General features: G+C 40.2%; 2 protein-coding genes across 6 annotated transcripts in view; both read left to right on the forward strand.

The window, feature by feature from the left end:
- Window positions 1–5,922: 5,922 nt before the first annotated feature.
- On the forward strand, window positions 5,923–8,961 carry LOC115205383 (uncharacterized). Of its 3 annotated transcripts, none has more exons than XM_029771320.1 (5): window positions 5,923–6,175; window positions 6,485–6,823; window positions 7,181–7,435; window positions 7,756–7,869; window positions 7,980–8,961. In XM_029771320.1, the coding sequence occupies exons 1-5, from the start codon at window positions 6,127–6,129 to the stop codon at window positions 8,066–8,068; spliced, it is 846 nt and encodes a 281-aa protein (XP_029627180.1). In that variant the 5' UTR covers window positions 5,923–6,126; the 3' UTR covers window positions 8,069–8,961. The 3 variants fall into 3 exon arrangements, with proteins under 3 accessions (XP_029627180.1, XP_029627181.1, XP_029627182.1); XM_029771321.1 differs by having other exon boundaries at window positions 7,984–8,961; XM_029771322.1 differs by having other exon boundaries at window positions 7,987–8,961.
- A 12,171-nt stretch (window positions 8,962–21,132) lies between these two features.
- Window positions 21,133–22,240, forward strand: part of LOC115205385 (uncharacterized) — a 34,951-nt gene continuing 33,843 nt past the window's right edge. Inside the window, exon 1 of one of the 3 annotated variants that reach the window (XM_029771323.1) lies at window positions 21,133–21,458. In XM_029771323.1, the coding sequence (XP_029627183.1) occupies window positions 21,407–21,458 (52 nt within the window). In that variant the 5' untranslated portion in view covers window positions 21,133–21,406. The remainder of the gene's footprint in view (window positions 21,459–22,240) is intronic. The other 2 variants (XM_029771325.1, XM_029771326.1) reach the window with 2 other exon arrangements.

Consider the following 22,240-nt stretch of genomic DNA (forward strand, 5'->3'; position numbering starts at 1 on the left):
ATGGCAAGTCACCTGGTACAGATCATCTTGATGGCAAATTGTTTAGAGTTACAGCTGACCAAATATCTACCCCAATCTCTCATATTTGTAATAAGTGCTCGATGTATAGGGTGTGCCCAGAAGTCTGGAAAGAGTCAAAGGTTATTCCACTACCTAAGGATAAAACATCTGCATTCACTGGTCCTAATAGTCGTCCTATAAGCTTGCTGCCTGTGTTAAGAAAATTATTGGAAAGAAATTGTGTCTGTACAAATCAAATCAAACTTTATTTGTCAAATGCGCCGAATAGAAGTGTAGACTTTACCATGAAATGCTTACTTACAAGCCCTTAACCAACAGTGCAGTTCAAGAAGAGGATTATTTCAAGGATTATTTCTCATGTAATGGTCTGATATCGGGTTTCTAACATGCATACAAAGAAGGGCATTCTACAAGTACAAATTACAGATGATTGGTTAAAGAGTATGGATGACAGGAAGTTTCTGCAGCAAGGAAAGATATAAAAAAGATCAAAATCGCTCAATACGTCTGCCAGATTAGCTCTTCATTGCTCTAGCCGTATGAATATTATCCAAATGCATCCGAATGCATTTGGATATTATCCGAATGCATTTGGATATTATCCAAATGCATTCGGATGCATTTGGATAATGGCTTCACAATGAAAATAAATGACTATCCAGTCTTCTGATTTTCTTCAGGAATGTTATATTTAAAAAAACAAACTGTATTTTTCAGGCCATTTAGTACATACTAGCAACACGCATAACCACCAAAACAGACAAGTAAATTCAGGGCATCTATGAGCCCAAGGCAAGGAAAAAAATCACCTTAAATCTACAGTTTTATATAGAGCCATAGTTGAATGGAACTCGTACCACTCCACATTTCTCAGGCAAAAACTAAATCCACCTTAAAAAATATATATATATGGTCTATCGCATTAGATGTTATTATTTTTTCTTCTTGAAGGTGGATTTATAAATTCATTTGATTGATTGATTGATTTTATTTTCCCCTATCTATTAAAATTACAAAACAAATGGAATAAGGTGCAGCAGAACAAAGTAGCCATGATACTGCCAGGTAAACCATCAACATCTCCATGCAGAGATCATATGTACTACTTCCTTAGACCTAGTAACCATTTCCTTAAATGGCTGGAAATACTGTCAAATTGAAACAAATTATGTAACATAGGAGAGTACAATATGCTGAGACACAGCACATGTGCATTCATGTAGATTTACAAGTGCCTATAGAAGGTCTACATCCCCTTGGATTTCTGCACATTTTATTGTGTTAGAAAGTGGGATTAAAATGGATTTCATTGTAATTTTTGGTCAATGATCTAAACAAAATACTCTGTAATGTCAAAGTGGAAGAACATTAAAAAAAGATGAATCCACACCCAGATATAAAAAGCATGAAACTCCTGTCAATTTGTTGAAAGCCTATGTCCTGCAGCTCAGTTCAAAATAACTACTGCATCTTTGATGTGTCTGGGTGGTTTAATGCATCATCCACAGCATAATTATTAACTTGACCATTCTTAAAGATATATTCAATGTCTGATTTGTTATTGTTACCCATGTACCAATCACTGCCTGTCTTTATGAGGCTTTCGAAAAAGTCCCTGGTCTTTGTAGTTGAATCTGTGCTTGAAATCCAATACTTGACTGTATGGGGGACAGAGGAAGGGGAAGTCATTTACAAATCATGTCAACACCTAATATGTCAGTCCATTTAACTTAATATGTGATTTGTTAAGCCACATTTTACTTCTGAACTAATTTAGGCTTGCCTAAACAAAGGTGGTGAATACTTACACAGTGACTATTTTAGTTATTACATTTTTATTAATTTGAAAAAAAAATTATGTAAAATGTTCTTTTCACTTTGACATTATGGAGTATTTTGTGTAGATCAAATAATATTTTTCAATCCCACTATATAACACAACACTATATGTATAAGGGGCTTAAAAGCCATGCAAACAGCCAGTAGGAGTTTAAGAATAACTTAGACCTTCAGTTTAGGATGCTAGACTTATGTTCTCAAAAAGGAAGTGGTCAGCGTGCTATATGTGCTTCTGTGTTACCACCTGTAGATGAGTGCTGTTGTTGTGCTCTGTGGGTGTTGTTGCTGTCATAATCGTGTATGTAGGTGGCAGGGAAGTCAGGTGCAGGAGAAACCAAATTGGTTAATCTGGAGTATTTAATGAAAAAACAAACTCCAAAACCAAAGTAGAAAATAACATGGGTAAAATATACCCGTCGCATACCGATACAAAAACACACGTAACGTAACATCACAAACAATCACCGACAAGGACATGAGGGGAAACAGAGGGTTAAATACACAACATGTAATTAATGGGATTGGAAACAGGTGTGTAGGAAGACAAGACAAGATAAGACCAATGGAAAATGAAAAACTGATCAATGATGGCTAGAAGACCGGTGACGTCGACCGCCGAGCACCACCCGAGCAAGGAGGGGCATCGACTTCGGTAGAAGTCGTGACAGTTGCCTGGTAACGGTGGCCTGAATTCAGTCAGGGAGTCCTCATCAGCTATAAACAGGGCCGCACCATACCAAACCATACCATACCAAACCAACCATACCATACCATACTAAACCATACCATATCAAACCATACCATACCAAACCATAGTATACCGTACCAAACCATTGGATACCAAACCATACCATACATACCAAACCAAACCTTACCATACCATACCAAACCATAGCATACCATACCAAACGTTTGCATACCAAACCATACCATACCATATCAACCAAACCAAACCATACCATACCAAACCAAACCATACCATACTAAACCAAACCATACCAATTCTGTGACAGTCTAGCAAATCTAGTAAACCTCAAAGATTACTCTATACAATACACAGATGGTTACCACATTCAGTCAGCTCATGTGACTGTTGTGTCAGTGTTGTAGCTCACCTTAGGACTGCCTAGATACGTTTCAATGGGGCTATTTCCAGATCTACAGATAGGCCAAGTGTATGTGAAGTACCTTAGGTGATTGGATGCTATTTCTAACTCCTCTCATGACATTGGATGACCTTTGATACAGTAGGGATCTATAGCTACTTTACCCACACTCCAACCATAGTGCTTCTGTAGGCTACTAACATACCCCCAAATGTTAAATGTCAACAAACGATCTGTGCAGTATCCTACCCTTTTTTTTCCCAAACACTCATGTCGCATCTCCCCACAGATGCTGATGAGAGTCCAGAACTGGAACATGCTGACATCAATATTCTAAAGAAGATGGAGAAACACAGGGAGGTTCCAGAGGAGGTGGGGTATGGACAGGTCGTAGTATTGAAGGGTTCCAGACCAACCACAGAGAGAGACAGACCTGAGGGGCGGGAGGAGACTGTGTGTGCTGGAATACAGCTTGACCAATGAGAGAGATTCTTCGACGTAGGCCAGGTTGTGAAGGGTTGGTCTTTATACAAAGTATTAAAGATTTGTTGCTTCATTTGTTACTGTAACTAATTGTATCTAGCGTTCCCATATTTCTGTACATATTTTTATGAAATATGCATGAACAACCCAACAACTAAACGGTGTGCATTTGCCGTAGTGAGTCCTTCTGTTATTGATTTAACATGTTTTTGTAACGTCTGCTTCTCACTCTCCAAATCCCAATCACCTGAATTTTGATCACCTGTTCACACACCTGTATGTCATTTACACACACTGTGTAGTTCAGTTCTTGCACCCCATCACTATGAGGTATTGCTTGTTTTGTGTCACTCGTCTTTCAGAGTTCTGGTTTTCCCAGTGATTTTCTTCTCCCGTGTATGATAGTTTTTGCCTGCCTCACTAACGACGCCTTTTTGCCTCGGATTTCCTGTTATATACCTATTGCCTGAGCTCCCGGACTACGTTACTAGCCTTTTCCCTGCCTGTACTGTCGCCCTTTGGGACCCCCTGTGTATGACCTTCTGCCTGCCCCTAGATCCAGCTACCTGCCTCCTCCTGTGTATGACCTTCTGCCTGCCCCTGGACCCAGCTACCTGCCTCCTCCTGTGTATGACCTTCTGCCTGCCCCTGGACACAGCTACCTGCCTCCTCCTGTGGTCCTTTGCAATAAACACCTGCTGCGCCCTGCACTTGAAACCAGCTCTCTGTCTCCCCTAGTGTTCATTACAAAAGGGAACATATAAGCAGACAATGGAAGGTCTTACAATATTCCATGATGACATTTCTCTAAAACAGGCTAAAGGCTACATGTGCACCACCAAGTCAGAACAGTAGGCTAAATGATGAGGGGGAAAGGGACCAAATTAACAGCTCACTACACAACATACACTTAGTATTACTTTCTTAGCTACAGTATACATATCTCCCTGGCATATTCCATAATTTATGCAGCAGCATACAATACATTTTTGGACTCATCTTGTTGTGCTGTGCTCACTTGAGCAGGAAGGTAGCGCAGCGGTCCTTGGTGGGAAAATGTTGTCATCAAAGTCTGTCATTCTCTGGATTTATGGTGCTCCGACTTGGAAAATACGTTTTGGGAACTCGGGCCTTTTTCCAGAGCTTCGACCTGAAGATCACTGACGTCACGATTTCTGAGTTCCCAGTTTTCCTGAACTTACTGAAGTCTGTGATTTCCCAATTCTGAGTTTCCAGTTGTTTTGAACGTGGCAGAAGTCATGCTGGATTGACAGCATGGCCAATGTTGAATGTTTATACGTTTAAGCAAGGAAAAGAGACCCTTAAACCCAGACTTGGACCACACACCCACTCCACTGAATAGCTGGCTAGTGATTGCTTTGGAACGCTTGCAATTAGCCACTGATTCCTTCCAAACCACTCATTGTTGAATTTGTGATGAGCGCCGATACATTTTATCAATAATTTCTCTTCATATTTTCTCTTCATATGACAAGGTTTGAAAAGGATTTGCCAGTAGATTGTCCACTTGATTCATGATGATGATTGGCAGCTAAGATTTTGAAAGTATGATGTTGACATGATCAATCCAATCAATGCTACTGTCACGGGTGTCGTAAGGATTAGACCAAAACGCAGCGGGAATATGTATACTCATCTTCTTTTTAATAGGCAGAAAGAAGGAAAACCAAAACAAAAGTATACAAAAATAACAACGATAACAGTCTTGTCAGGCACACAGCTAAACAAGAAACAACTACACACAAAATCCCATAACAACACACCCCTCTTAAATAGGACCCTCAATTAGAAGCAACTAGGAGCAGCTGCTTCCAATTGAAGGTCAACCCAACAAACACCACATAGAAATAGACATACTAGAACATAGCCCAACAAACCCTGAAACACTCTAAACAAACACCCCCTTACAGTTACGGTACATATAACGTGATTTGATGTTATTTCACCTGTGGCCAATGACCTTGAGCCTTCTTGGAAGGGCACTTCTAATGTAACTCTATGGCAGCACTCAAGGGGCTTGAATTTTCCATTTTGCGGTGATCTAGTGTCCCCATGAGTGACAGAACACTGAGCTAATCAAGGCGCAACTAGAAAACTTCACCAACCCCTGCGCTCCGTATTTTCCACCACAGAAAGCCCTGAGCTAGGCTGAAACACCTGCATTTTGGAGCTGCCTTACTCAAGAAAATGTTTGTATGTGACTTTATTAAGTCAATGACTCTTAATTTTTACATTGTTTGCAAACTGATATGTAACACGTATTAATACCAAAATAACATGTAAAACAGGCAACAACAAAAAAAGCTAGATGAACAGATGGACTAAAAACAGGTGTCCCACCTGCTCTGAATTACTGCTCTGAACACCACTGGCTGTTCATATAATGAAAAGTGAAACTTTGATGAGGCTCTTCCTCTTTCCTCTGTCAGAACCGATGAATAGGGTCAAAATTACACTTCTTCTTTTGCTTGTCACACTGGGTGAATTATTCTGAGTGGCAGGAACAGCTATCTCTCATACTTTCCTTGCATTGGTTTTTGTTTGTGCCGTAAAACATTGCCAGATTATGGAAATTCAGCTCTGAATAGAAAATAGAGGACATTGTTGAAGTACCGAAGTTAATTTCATAAACTGAGACCCTGTGTTGTAAAGAGACATGGAGGCTGTTTTAGGACTGTTGGTGATCTCAGCAGGAGTGTCTCATGGTAAGAAACATCTTTATATGTGTTGGTTTTCCTCTTCTTTTATGCAGAATATAGTATCAGAGTCTTGTATATCACGTAACAGAAATGACAGATGATGATAGACAACATTCAGAACATGGTAGAAGACAGTTGTCTCTTTACTCATTGTCCCATGATAATGATCACTGACTTAATGATCCCTATCACATTGATGCTGTTGGTTTGGTTATACTGTTAGTTACTTATATCCTCATCTGAAAAATTATACATGACTTGACATGGGTTAGAACAGTGATCGTCACTACATTGTCTTTTCTTCTTGATCTTCAGGCTTGGAGACTTCCTGTGATGCTAGACAGAATGTATCTCAGTGTTATGGAGCTCTGGGAGGAACTGTCTATCTCCAGCTGGTGACTGATGACACGAGATATGATGAACTCTCATTTTATAAAGACCCAACTGGTGCTAAAACAAAGATACTCGAAACGAGGAAGGACAAATGGGTAATAAGAGACACCCCCATTAAAGACAGAGTAGACTTCTTTATAAACAATGGGACATTTAGGTTAAATAACGCAAGAAGTACAGATTCTGGTGAATACCTGCTAGAAACATTTAATTCAGTAGGGATATCATCAGGGATCAGAGGACTACAACTGTTCATCGAAGGTAAATAACTAACTTACCAAATAATAATTGCAAATGACAACTTTGACAAGCTATTGCTCTGGCTAAACTACAAATATGTGACTACCTAATAATACAAATAATGAGAAATGCATTTTATGTGTAACCATGGAGTGATTTTTATTTTCATAGTCTACTGTAGTTGGTACATAGAGTCATAACCACATCCATCAACATTAAACCATCTGTTGGTTATTTGAAATGCAGTCATTGTGTGTCATGAATCTGCTGCTCCTGTTGACTACAGTAGTTTCTGTGGCTTTCAAGAAGAATGGCTGGTGTTGAGTTCTAATGTGTTATGCCCTCTTACTACAGTTACATATCCTTCTTCCCCCACAGCTCCAGTGTCCAGTCCTCAGCTGTCCTCTGAGTGTCTGTCCCATGGAGAGATGAGGGTGTCCTGTTCCTCTGAGGGGGATGGTCCCCAGTACAGCTGGACTCTGGATGGACAGACACTGAGAGACACTGAGACCTCTCCTGGAAATGAGACAAACACCATCACTCTGAAGAAAGGCCTGTCAGGAGATCTCACCTGTACCATCAGAAACTACATCAGCAGTGATTCTATCAGCAAGAGAATCTCACCTTGTCTAGGTAAGCTACTGTACTCTCACATTGTCAACCCTGTACTCTCTGTGTCACTTTGATTAGTTTAGCAGACACATCATGCAAAATAATACATGATTATATTGATATTAATGATGATGATGATTGACTTCATCGTCATTATCATCATGACCTTTAGGGTTGTTCTACGAAATTAGGCCCTTTTGCATCCCTTTGATATTTTCTTTAATATAGACCACATGGAAACTTCAATAAATCAGATTTTTGACTATTTTTAAACACATAGCTTGTCAAAATTAGCTGAATACTTAATTTAAGTGTCATTCTGTTTCCCTTCTGTTCCCTAGAACGAGGAGTCAGTGTGTTTGTTTATTTCCAACTCGCTGAAGTCTTCATTCTTCTGACAGTCTGTCTGGGATCATACTGTTTCTACAAGAAGGAAACCTGTCCTCAAGAACAAGGTCAGTAATGCACCATTGTACCTTTACTGAAGATATTTTGTTTAATATGTTTCTAATTTTATTCTGCTTAATTCTCTTTCTCTCGCTCTCTCTCTCTCTCTGATGTTGAGTAAGCAGAGTGTATGCAGTCTCAGGTGGATCATGGTGGGACTCAGATGAGGGTGTTTTTGTCCTGAGAGGTGCTATGGAGACCAACTAGGCTGTGAGATTACCTGATGATGATTTAATATTGCTTACCATTGAAAATATTTGATTTCGCTCTTTTAAAGTTTAATTAAGCTTTTATTATCATTTTGAATTTTTAATGAGTTTATAGTACAGTGTATTGCATTGCAGTGTTTTGTTTTATGTTACTTGTGACATACAGTAACCTAAATGTATGATATTGGAAGACTTGTTAAATGGTGAAAGGTAACAAAACGCTTTCCTTCTTAACTTTATTATGCTTTAATATAGCGTATTTGTATGATTTTGAATTCATAGAAATACAAGCAAGCAACTTTTTAAACATTCTGGACCTCATTTTCCATTAACTACTACTTCCAAAAAATCCTGGACATTATTTATCATTATCTACTATTTTTGAAACATTCTGGACCTCATTTCTCATTATCTACTACTTCCTGAAACATTCTGGACCTCATTTCTCATTATCTACTACTTCCTGAAACATTCTGGACCTCATTTCTCATTATCTACTACTTTTAAAACATTCTGGACCTCATTTTAATAACTTGCCAAATAATTATTACAAATGGTAACTTTGACAAGCTCTACATATTGCTCTGGCTGAACTACAAATATGTGACTACCTAATAATACAAATAATGAGAAATGCATTTCATGTGTAACCATTGTCACGGCCCCTCTGCAGTGCAGGGGCGGTTCCTCCTGCAGGCAGAGGAGGGTCGTTAGTGATTGGAGCTGGCGTGATTGGAGCCACCTGGGCTCAGGGTATTTAAACCTGCTTCTTCACTAACCACTCTCTCTCTCTCCCTGCTCATTTTTATTTTCATATGTTACTGTAGTTGGTACAAAGAGTCATAACCACATCCATCAACATTAAATCATCTGTTGGTTATTTGAGAAACAGTCATTGTTTGTCATTTTCATTATCTACTACTTTTTGTTTGAAGCACAACAAACTAAGTGAATATGTGCAGGGTTTTCTGACTTTTCTATGGGCCACTGAAAGAAATGTTATCACACAGACTGTAGCACTTCCCTTCATGAAGAGCCAATGTTGAGGTGTAGTCAGTCAAACATCACAATGTCATAGACCACATCTCAACATCATAGACCACATCTCACGTCACCAGATCTGTCTCCTACTTCCTAGAATGATGGACTATGAGTTAGTCACCTGGAATGCATTTAAATGAACTGGAGTCCCTTGTTAAAAGTTAATTTGTGGATTTTTTCCCCTTCTTAATGCGTTTGAGCCAATCAGTTGTGATGTGACAAGGTAGGGTTGATATACAGAAGAAAGTCCTATTTGGTAAAAGACCAAGTCCATGTTATGGCAAGAACAGCTCAAATAAGCAAGGAGAAACGACAGTCCATCCTTACTTTAAGACATAAAGGTCAGTCAATGCGGTAAATTTCCAGAACTTTGAAAGTGAAGTTGCAAAAACAATCAAGCTCTATGATGAAACAAGTTCTCATGAGGACCACCACAGGAAGAAAGGAAGACCCAGAGTTACCTCTGCTGCAGAGGATACGTTCATTAGAGTTACCAGTCTCAGAAATTGCATCCCAAATAAATGCTTCAGAGTTCAAGTAACAGAAACATCTCAACATCAACTGTTCAGAGGAGACTGCGTGAATCAGGCCTTCATGGTCGAATTTCTGCAAAGACACCATTATAAAAGGACAGCAATAAGAAGAGACTTGCTTTGTCCAAGAAACACGAGCAATGGACATTAGAGCAGTGGAAATCTGTCCTTTGGTCTGATGAGTCAAAATTTTGGATTGTTGGTTCCAACCGTCGTGTCTTTGTGAGACGCAAAGTAAGTGAACAGATGATCTCCGCACGTGTTGTTCCCACCGTGAAGCATGGAGGAGGTGTGATGGTGTGGGGGGGGGGGGGGGCTTTGCTGGTGTCACTGTCTGTGATTTATTTTGATTTCAAGGCACACTTAACCAGCATGGCTTCCACAGCATTCTGCAGCAATACGCCATCCCATCTGGTTTGTGCTTAGTGGGATCATTTGATTTTCAACAGGACAATGACCCAACACAACTCCAGGCTGTGTATGGGCTATTTGACCAAGAAGGAGAGTGATGGGGTGCTGCATCAGATGACCTGGCCTCATCAATCACTCAACCTCAACCCATTTGAGATGTTTTGGGATGAGTTGGACTGCAGAGTGAAGGAAAAGCAACCAACAAGCGCTAAGCATATGTGGAAATTCCTTCAAGACTGTTGGAAAAGCATTCAAGCTGAAGCTGGTTGAGAGGATGCCAAGAGTGTGCAACGCTGTCATCAAGGCAAAGTGTAGCTACTATGAAGAATCTATTTATTTTGATTTGTTGAACAATTTTTTTGTTACTACATTATTCCATATGAGTTATTTCATAGTTTTGACATCTTCACTATTATTCTACAATGTAGAAAACAGTAAAGATTAAGAAAAACCCTTGAATGAGTGGGTGTGTCCAAACTTTTGACTGGTACTGTATGTAGCATTCAAAAGGTACTTGCACTCAAAACCATGAAAAGGAATAACCCAAGGAGATGCAAAAATAATGTACTTCATTTAATCCATGCTCAAAAGAATACAAAAAGGTGCTATAAAACAAAAACGGATTATACGTTTTGACCTCATGCCTTCATCAGTGCTGTACAAACAAATTATGAAGACAGCTTATGTGCGTAACAGGTGCAAGCAGATAGTTGATTAGATACTGGCGAATAGGGAGTCAGTGCATATTAGCAAGAGAGTCAGTGCATATTAGGAATATGTAGAAGAATATATGTAGAAGAATATAAAAAATGGACAATCAAATGTCACATATAATTGAAAAGAGACAACAGTCTGGTCTACATAACAATATCAGAAGCAATAGACATGAAATAATAAAGTAAGCTAAAAAACTGAGAGTGTGGGGGGAGGGACATTGGCTCGAAGGGGAGTTCCTCGAAACAAGGCTATTCTAGTGTTAATTATTGTTAAACATTTGAAAGGGGTATATAGTACAATATATTGAAGTGTTTTCTTTTATGTTGCTTGTGATGTACAGTAACAGAAATGTATGAGTTTGGGATGGCTTTAATCGGGGAAACTGTAACATAGACACTTCCCTTCTTATTTTAACTTCATCATGTTTTGATTTGATGTATTTGTGTTTTGAATGCATAGAAAATAATAAAAGCATGTAACTTTTTGACACATTCTGGACCTAATTTCTCATTATCTACTACTTTCGAAACATTCTGGACCTCATTTCTCATTTCTTAAGCCCTTTGGTCTTTCATTGTATTCATTCATTGATTTCTAATGCATATTTCTATGGTATTGGCTTTTATTTATATTTTTTTGGCAAACAGGAATTAGCAATGGCATTACCACATTTTCTTAGAATATGGAAACAAATTGCATTTGAATACTTTTTCTCAAGTAAAACAAACAGCATGAACCTGTAACACTTTGTTAAAATGAAGTTCTCCCTCACAAAGCAAATCAAATTGTATTCACCACATGCTTCGTAAACACCAGGTGTAGACTAACAGTGAAATGCTTACTTACAGGCCCTTCCCGACAGTGCAGAGAGAAAGAAAATAGAGAAATAATAGAAAAGTAAAAAAAGTTACAATAAACATAATAATAGATACAATGAGTAACAGAAACATGGCTACAGTATATACACGAGGTACAAGTACCGAGTCAATGTGCAGGGGTACGAGGTAATAACATGGCTATATACACAGGGTACCAGTACCGAGTCAATGTGTAGGGGTACAAGTTAATAACATGGCTATATACACGGGCTACCAGTACCGAGTCAATGTGCAGGGGTACGAGGTAATAACATGTGTCGTGTTTTTGGGGCACCATTAAACTGAAGACATGTTTATCAATTAACTCCCTGTAATTATTATCACGCGATTAAACTGATTAATCGTTTAATTGTAATTAACTAGGAGATCGGGGCACCAAGGAAAATTTTCAGATTACAAAGTTATAATTTTCCTAATATAACTTTCCTATATTATAACATTATATATTATATTATAGTATAGGCCGATTATCTTCTGGTTTAAATGATGTATTTTACCTCGCGTCCAGTCTCATTCCAAACGTCGTAAATTGTTGTATCTGCACAAATCCAGCCTTTACTAAAGTCATCCATACATCAATTGTATTAAAATCATTTATTTACTAAACTAAGTAATTCACAGAAAGTATACAAACAGTAATTATCGTCACAAAGAATTGGTAGAGTAATGTGCCCTAGTGGGCTAAACAGACATGGCTGGTGTCTTGTTAAACAAAGGGTCATAAAGGGCAGCTGAGAAGGCACGCAGAGTTCATTAATATTAACAATTGATATGCTAATCCTTTGCACATGAACGCTCACTCATTCGGGAACAATTGCAATCAATATATATTTACGCTCAGTGTGTCGTCGGGATCCTTGTTGGAGAGTCGTTCTGTTGGAGAGATCTCTCTCTCTCTCTCTCTCTCTCTCTCGGTTAGAATGGATCTTTCAAAGCGACATTCATTAATGTCGTTATAGAATGGATGTTTTGTTGGTCTTCGCGTTCAATTATATAATTTACTTAGCTGCAGACTAATAATTAATATCAAAGACTTGTTCTTATTCTGTCGGTCTCGATAGTCTAAAAGTTTAACCTTCTGTAGAGGAATTGGGTGGTCAAACCTATTGGCCAACTCGTCATGGAGTGGAGGCCTGGTCTGAAGAAAGTAAATCAGGGTGGGGTTTTATACGTGAACATAGAACAGGCTTGTCACATGATGCCTGGTCCTGTCTGTGTCCATGGGGGGCGTGCCGATGCTTTGAACAGAAATACATTCTATCACATTAACATCAGTACATGGCATCTCAACGTATTCCAAATAGCTGTATCCTTATTAATACATTTTATACAACCATTTGGATGCAAGTCCCATAGCTGAGGCTATTATATAAACAGTTTTATGGTAATATGGCTATATTGTCTCTTCTGAGTATCACAAAATTGTACCAAGCAGACCAGTTCGTAGCTGGATTCTTCACCAATCTTTTATACCTTCTCCAGAACATAAATGTCGTTCGGTTCCCCAATTCTGTGAGTTGGAAGAATTTCCTGTCTCTCTATGAAACCCCTCTGTGTCTCAACTGGGCCATGTGGCAAGAGATTCTCCTCTAGAATTTTACCACACCTTCACACAGGGCCTGGGTGGAGGGAGGTAGGTGGGGGGAGGGTGCAAGGGGGAGGGGGTCAACTGTCCTCCCTGTACTCAAAGAGGGCAACGTCATGACACATGGCTATATATGTAACAGTATTGCTTCCGTCCCTCTCCTCGCCCCTACCTGGGCTCGAACCAGCAACCCTCTGCACACATCGACAACAGTCACCCTCGAAGCGCCATTACCCATCGCTCCACAAAAGCAGAGCAAGGGAAACAGCTACTTCAAGGTCTCAGAGCAAGTGACATCACCGATTGAAACGCTATTAATGCGCACCCCGCTAATGAGCTAGCCATTTCACACCAGTTACACTCACCCCCCTTTTGACCTCCTCCTTTTCCGCAGCAACCAGTAATCCGGGTCAAAAGCATCAATGCAACAGTATAGCTTCCATCCCTCTCCTCGCCCCTACCTGGGCTCAAACAAGGGACCCTCTGCACACATTCGCAACAGTCACCCTCGAAGCACCATTATCCATCACTCCACAAAAGCCGCAGCCCTTGCAGAGCAAGGAAACAACTACTTCAAGGTCTCAGAGCAAGTGACGTCACCGATTGAAACACTACTGGCGCGCACCCCGCTAACTAGCTAGCCATTTCCCACTGGTTACATATACACGGGTTACCAGTACCGAGTCAATGTGCAGGGGTATGAGGTAATAGCATGGCTATATTAACAGGGTACCAGACTGAGTCAATGTGCAGGGGTACGAGGTAATTGAGGTAGATATTTACATATAACTAGGAATAAAGTGACAGATAATAAACAGCAGCAGCAGTGTATATGATGAGTCAAAAAAGTTAGTGCAAAAAGGGTCAATGTAGATAGTCCGGGTAGCTATTTGGTTAACTATTGAACTAATTATTTAGCAGTCTTATGGCTTGGGGGTAGAAGCTGATCAGGATCCTTTTGGTTCCAGACTTGGTTCATCGGTACCACTTGCCGTGCGGTAGCAGAGAGAACAGTATATGACTTGAGTGGCTGGAGTCTTTGACCATTTTTAGGCACTTCCTCTGACACTGCCTGGTATAGAGGTCCTGGATGGCAGGGAGCTCGGCCCCAGTGATGTACTGGGCCATATGCACTACCCTCTGTAGCGCCTTGCGGTCTGATGCCAAGCAGTTGCCATACCAAGCAGTGATGCAGTCAGTCAAGATGCTCTCAATGGTGCAGCTGTAGAACTTTTTGAAGATCTGAGAGCCCATGTCAAATCTTTTCAGCCTCTTGAGGGGGAAGAGGTGTTGTCGTGCCCTCTTCACGACTGTGTTGGTGTGTTTGGACCATGATAGATCCTTAGTGATGTGAACACCGAGTAACTTGAAGCTCTCGACCTGCTCCACTACGGCCCCGTCGATATGAATGGGGCCGTTCTCAGCCCGCCGTTTACTGTAGCCCTCCATAAAGCTCTTTTGTCTTGCTGATGTTGAGGGAAAGGTTGTTGGCACTACACTGTGTTGTCAACAAACTTAATGATGGTGTTGGAGTTGTGCGCGGCCACGCGGTTGTGGGTGAACAAAGAGTACAGGAGTGGACTAAGCACGCACTCCTGAGAGGGCAAGCAGCAATTTCTCAATTACAGAAACGCATATAATTGTACCTTAGAGCACCCCGAGAAAACATCCCCAAAATACAAACACTTAAATATATTTTTATAATACTGTAATATTGTTCTCAAAGTTGTGTTTGAGGCTTTCTCAAAATCAGGTCTAACTTTGGAAGCAATCCCACAACGCTCCGTGGTCAGCGTCACATGGTGAGGGAATAAAATCCATGCTCACCCTTCATGTACTTGTGGGTAAAAAAACAACAACAACCACAAAAATACATTTGTGGGTCAGTAGTATGGAGCTAGCTAGAAATTCAATTTTTATTCATCAAGATGGCCAAGCTTTGTGTAGATGCAGGGTATAGCAACACTTGATATGCAAATGTGAGTATCTTTCTATTGGCACGCAAATTAACCACCTCGTAAAAAGAAGAATACATTTGTAAAAATGAGGCAGGTGAATTGGGCATCTATTCGTCAATCTGCGGGGAACATTTCATCCTTGAGAACTTCCACGGCTACCAACAATGGAAGGATAGCTTCTGAAAAACATTGCTCTTCAAATGTAGTGCAGTCCCTGCCAACAACGTGGTTATAAAGTATCACAAAGCCAGCAGCACCAGCAGAGACAGAGCATTATCAGGGCTTCACCAGGTAAGTTAAAGAGCTTGCTTACTACCTCTATGCTAACACTAGATAGCTATAGAGCTACTGCATTCCATCTAAATAACACTGATTAATGCTGAAGTAACCAAATTAACATGTCTGCCAGCTGTTGGTAGCTAACTGCTGGTGCTGTCATACTATAGATAGTCGAAGCCTATGAGAAAAGACTAAAATAGTTTTTGTCGCGATGGAGGTGTGGTATATGGCCAATATACCATGGCTAAGGACTATGTCCAGGAACTCCGCGTTCCGTCGTGGATAAAACCAGCCCTTAGCCATGGTATATTCACCATATAGCACACCTCCTCGGGACTTTTGCTTAAGTATAGAGCCCTGTGGCTGGGCCCGAAACTGTGTGTGTGTGTATGTGTGTGGATGGTGGGCTAAACCAAAATGTGACGCTTTGGCCAGGTATTCAATTGTGGATCTGGTAGAATTTCGGAGAAAGGAGCCAGGTTTTCTTTAGAGGGTTGCATTGTGGATTTTGCTCAATGGGAAAGTTTATTTCTGGAGCTTGCTGCATGTGTTGTGTTTTGGGAGCCTCTGGCTGTCTGCACTTAGGCTCTGTGTGTGTGTGTGGATGGGTCGTTGGATGGTGTCTGGGGCACCGGGGTTTTCTATAGATCCTGCGATGTTCTGGTTATGGATCTGATTGCTGATCTGGGGACAGGCTTTCTTTGGAGGAGTAGATTTTGTTCCAAGGGAACATTATTTTTTTTTTCTTAGGATCTTCCTCCGTTTGTGAATTAATTTGTTGCCGTTTCTTTCTAGCTGGCAAAATAAGTGAGCTAGATTTTGTTTGTGTACTGTCATATCTCGATAACATAGCCAAGTTTGTCACTGGTATGGACATATCCTTAAGCTAGACAGCTAGACAGTGATAGCTGCAAGCTAAAACTTGGGAGAGAACTAACTTACTGTTTTATCTACTGCTGGCTTGATAATGTTCACTCAAATACATTTTTTTTCACATGCAATTGATTAAATTAGATTTGTTTCTATAAAGATTGTAATTGTGTCAATGTTCTGAATATTGTCGAAAAATCCTCAAAGCTGTTTTCCAGTGGTGGAATAAATACATACTTGAGTAAAATTAAAGACACTGTAATGGGAATTTTAATGTTTGTGCTTTTCTTAGAACTAATTTATATGTTCTATTCATGTGCTGTTTTATTAACCAATTTATGTGTTCATGCAAGTGGCTGTTCTATTAACTAATTTATGTGTTCATGCAAGTGGCTGTTCTATTAACCAATTTATGTGTTCATGCAAGTGGCTGACTGTACAAATCCTCACTTATCAGTAGCTGCAATTTGGCAGTACACCCAGATGTTGTTTTGAGAAGACGCAAAAGATATCTCAGTTTCAAGGTCTCAGTTTAGAGAGGAGAAGCCTCGTGAGGTGTTGGTCTGTCACGTTATGAAAGAGTATTGGTCGGTCACACGAATGAAACAAAAGGTAATGATTAATTAATTATGCTAAATCATGCAAATTAACTTGTCTGTGTATAGCCGTTTATAAGACAACTGCTAGGTCTGCCCAGGGGAGCTCCTGATTGACATGTGTACTATGGTGCATTGAGTTGGTTGGAACCTCTCCAGCGCGCTGAGAATAAACAATGATTCATTTAAGATTGACTTTGAGTGTCCCTGTGTAAGAATTTCCATGACAATACCTTATTAGAAAATGACTCAAGTTAAAGTGAAAGTCACCCAGAAAAATCCTACTTGAGTAAAAGACAAAAAGTATTTGGTTTTAAATATACTTAAGTATCAAAAGTAAATGTAATGATAAAATATACTTAAGTATCAAAAGTAAAAGTAAAAGTATAAATCATTTTATCTTCCTTATATTAAGCAAACCAGAAAACACCATTTTCTTTTCTTTTTTTATTTACAGACAGCCAGGGGCACACTCCAACAGTCAAGCATAATTTACAAACTCAGCATTTGTGTTTAGGGAGTCCGCCAGATCAGAGGCAGTAGGGAAGACCAGGAATGATCTCTTGTGAATTACACAATTTTCCTGTCCTCCGAAGCATTCAAAATGTAACGAGTACTTTTGAGTGTCAGGATAAATGTATATTAATAGTAAAGTAAAGTACAGATACCCCAAAAAACTACATAAGTAGTACTTTAAAGTACTTTTACTTAAGTAATTCACATCACTACCGTTTTCCATACTAAAAAGTGAAGTACATATTGGTGCGCGCCAGCTTACTATGTGTACTATGGCTACAGTAGGCTCACTATGTGAGTCATCAGAATTACGATCTTGTGTTCGGGCCTTTCCAGCAGTTTTTGTGTTTTTTATATGCAGGGAGCATACATTTTTAAATCGTAAACTAACAAATAATTGTTCAAGTTAGAACCCATGTATATTACTTAATATACAACACCAACTATATACACATATCTGATAAGAGTCCTTTATCTGCTACCTGGACTTTAATGAAGCCAGTAACTGATGTGGTAAACTCCTTTTTTTCTTCTTTTTATTTCACCTTTATTTAACCAGGTAGGCTAGTTGAGAACAAGTTCTCATTTACAACTGTGACCTGGCCAAGATAAAGCAAAGCAGTGCAACACAAACAACAACACAGAGTTACACATGGAATAAACAAACATACAGTCAATTATACAATAGAAAAAGTCTATATACAGTGAGTGCAAATGAGATAAGATAAGGGAGGTAAGGCAATAAATAGGCCATAGCGGCGAAGTAATTACAATATAGCAATTAAACACTGGAGTGATAAATGTGCAGAAGATGAATGTGCAAGTAGAGATACTGGGGTGCAAAGGAGCAAAATAAATAAATAAATAACAGTATGGGGATGAGGTAGTTGGATGGGCTATTAACAGATGGGCTATGTACAGGTGCAGTGATCTGTGAGCTGCTCTGACAGCTGGTGCTTAAAGCTAGTGAGGGAGATATGAGTCTCCAGCTTTGATTTTTGCAGTTCGTTCCAGTCATTGGCAGCAGAGAACTGGAAGGAGAGGCGGCCAACGGAGAAATTGGCTTTGGGGGTGACCAGTGAAATATACCTGCTGGAGCGCGTGCTACGGTTGGGTGCTGCTATGATTGACCAGTGAGCTGAGATAAGGAGGGGCTTTACCTAGCAAGACTTGTAGATGACCTGGAGCCAGGGGGTTTGGCGATGAGTATGAAGCGAGGGCCAGCCAATGAGAGCGTACAGGTCGCAGTGGTGGGTAGTATATGGGGCTTTGGTGACAAAATGGATGGCACTGTGATAGACTGCATCCAATTTGTTGAGTAGAGTGTTGGAGGCTATTTTGTAAATGACATCGTCGAAGTCAAGGATCGGTAGGATAGTCAGTTTAACGAGGGTATGTTTGGCAGCATGAGTGAAGGATGCTTTGTTGCGAAATAGGAAGCCGATTCTAGATGTCATTTTGGATTGGAGATGCTTAATATGAGTCCGGAAGGAGAGTTTACTGTCTAACCAGACACCTAGGTATTTGTAGTTGTCCACATACAGTGAGGGAAAAAAATATTTGATCCCCTGCTGATTTTGTACGTTTGCCCACTGACAAAGAAATGATCAGTCTATAATTTTAATGGTAGGTTTAATTGAACAGTGAGAGACAGAATAACAACAACAAAAATCCAGAAAAACGCATGTCAAAAATGTTATAAAATGATTTGTTGCCATATGATAACCAGATATCGTTACCCCATTGATTTTTCCAAAAAGATAGTTCGGAAGAACAAGCATCAGTCTCTTGTAAAAAGTAAAAGTCTGCATTAAACCATTTGCAATACAGGAAAATAGCTTTACTCTTGTTTAAATTGCGAAAACCCCTGACATTAGTTGAACAAAGAGATAAAGGCATAAACTTCGACCAACAACCTTGTTATGCTAATATAAGCTTTTCCTAAGGATATGTAACTCAAAAGGATTTCCATCCCATTATTAACCTCTCCAACAAAAAAACAAACTAATATTGGTCATAAAGTTACCAAAGTGTTCTTACTCCCACAAGGGGGAGACATTGTGTAGACTTTACAATACGCAGTTATTCACCTATAGTTAGTATTTAGTTTACCAGTTCTCAGGTCAGCCTTTTCTCATTCAAGTGTTTGTGTACATTTGTTATAATAAAAGGCTGCTTTTCACCTGGCAATCAGTTTTTTGGCCTGACAGTTCTGTCTGAGTTAGACTCTGGCTCTCTCTCAAATGTTCCGATTTGGCCGCATTTCTTTCCCATCGATGATCACTCTTGCACCGATAGAAAATGCCGTTTTCCCTGCCTTTCGAGCTGCAGCCACCATCTGCCACAGTTTCTCTCTTGTCACTTTGTCTGCTGAGGTCAGATCCTCCATGAACCTCAATTTTTGCTTCAAGAGGAATTCACAATTCTTCGCTCACCTCCAGAGAAGATCACGTGTAGATCTGTTGGTGAACCGGATGATGGTTGTCCTCGGTCTCTTGTCTTGATCCTTGAGTCTTCCCAAACGATGGACGATGCCTACATTTTCCTGTAGTTTGGCTTTTGATTCGGGAATGACAGCGCCTCTGCCTCATTCACCTTTTGCTCGATTTCAGCCACCTTCTTTTCATTTTCCTGGCAGATAACTTCCACTTTCTTCATGTCACTTTTGAGGGTTTTCACTTCTCCAAAGATAAAGTCAACAGATTTTTTAATGGCCTCAATTTTCATCGTTTTCTCCCTAACCAAGTCCTCCAAGCCATTTGCCCTTTCATCTATCTTTGCTGTCAAAAGCATTACAATATTGTTTTGCATCTCAAGAAGTGACATACCCTCTTGACCTCATCTTTATCCCCTGGGGCTTGACAGGAGGGCCGGGGTCGTAAGGTAATGGCCATGAACTGGGGACTGTGCTCACCACATTTTCATCACCCATTGCAGTATTTCCCCCCACAGTTACATTCTGAAGAGGAGTACCCAAAAACATACCCATAGAAATTATCCAATGGTCATAATTGGGTAAGGAAATCCAATAATTCCTTCAGCTACCAAAACAAATGATCTGCACTGACCGCCATCTTGCACGCGCCCCATGCCACCATAAGGTTAAAACCTCTTCTCTCACTTCCCTTTCAAGTCATTCCAGTAGATCAGAAGTGAACCCACTCCATTCTATATAGAGTATCAACAACATGGTCTGTATCAGTAGAGGCTGCTGAAGGGAGGACGGCTCATAATAATGGCTGAAATGGAGTCAATGGAATGGTATCAAACACATTAAACAAGTGGTTTCCATGTGGTTGATACCATGCCAACCATTATTATAAGCTGTCCTCTCCTCAGCAGCCTCCACTGGTGTGTATGGTGGTAAAGAACATGTATAAGCTGGTAAAAAGGCCTGGCTTTGCCTAGTAGCTAATCTAACCAATCAGTTGGCCTACTTGAACAAAATGTTATTGTTGGCCACACAAACTCTGTTATCAAACACTTCCTCTTTCAGTCTGATGTGCCAAAGAAAGAAACATATCAGTGGTTTGTCACTGACACAGGCCACCTACTATGCTGAGCCCAAAAAAACACATACACATTTAATTCAGAGCAGTATATTGCATGCCAATCAATCAATCAAATGTATTTATAAAGCCCTTTTTACATCAGCAGATGTCACAAAGTGCTATACAGAAACCCAGCCTAAAATCCCAAACAGCAATGCAGAGGTAGAAGCCAGACTCCATGGGATGTAGAAGTGAGATGTGATCCATGTGTTAAGCACCTCCCCTCTTGACAGAGGCAACACCATCACTTGGTTTCCTGACTCAACCACCTCACTACTTGTTTGACAACTAGGTTCATCAATATGTTTTTGCCTTTAGGAAAAACATTTTTTAATTAAGAGACTACCTAAACAAGTTTTTTTTAATGTAGCTCGACTTAGAAGGTTGTTGTGTGAAGAGACATGGAGGCTGTGTTTGGACTAGTGATGGTGATGTTAACAGGAGTGTCTCATGGTAAGATGCTTCTTATCCTCTTATTCTGCATCTGCTACATGGTTTCTATTGTCTACTTTGTATTGTAACGATGTGAATGGTTATTGAGTCAAATGCACATACAGTATCATGCATTACATCAGTGTTATCATTGCTTTTTGTAACTGTGATTTCAATAGCACACAAATTATATAAAGAGATTTTTGGCATCATGTCTTTCATTGAGATCCCACTGACAAGATGGTGATTATTTTACATTTACATTTACTTCATTTAGCAGATGCTCTTATCCAGAGCGACTTACAAATTGGTGCATTCACCTTATGATATCCAGTGGAACAACCACTTTACAATAGTACATCTATATCTTTATTTAAAAAAAAATTTTTTGGGGGGGGTTGGTTAGAAGGATTACTTTATCCTATCCCAGGTATTCCTTAAAGAGGTGGGGTTTCAGGTGTCTCCGGAAGGTGGTGATTGACTCCGCTGTCCTGACGTCGTGAGGGAGCTTGTTCCACCATTGGGGTGCCAGAGCAGCGAACAGTTTTGACTGGGCTGAGCGGGAACTGTGCTTCCGCAGAGGTAGGGGGGCCAGCAGGCCAGAGGTGGATGAACGCAGTGCCCTTGTTTCGGTGTAGGGACTGATCAGAGCCTGAAGGTACGGAGGTGCCGTTCCCCTCACAGCTCCGTAGGCAAGCACCATGGTCTTGTAGCAGATGCGAGCTTCAACTGGAAGCCAGTGGAGTGTGCGGAGGAGCGGGGTGATGTGAGAGAACTTGGGAAGGTTGAACACCAGTCGGGCT

This window comes from Salmo trutta, chromosome 13 (genome assembly GCF_901001165.1).
Source record: "Salmo trutta chromosome 13, fSalTru1.1, whole genome shotgun sequence".
Classification (NCBI taxonomy): domain Eukaryota; kingdom Metazoa; phylum Chordata; class Actinopteri; order Salmoniformes; family Salmonidae; genus Salmo; species Salmo trutta.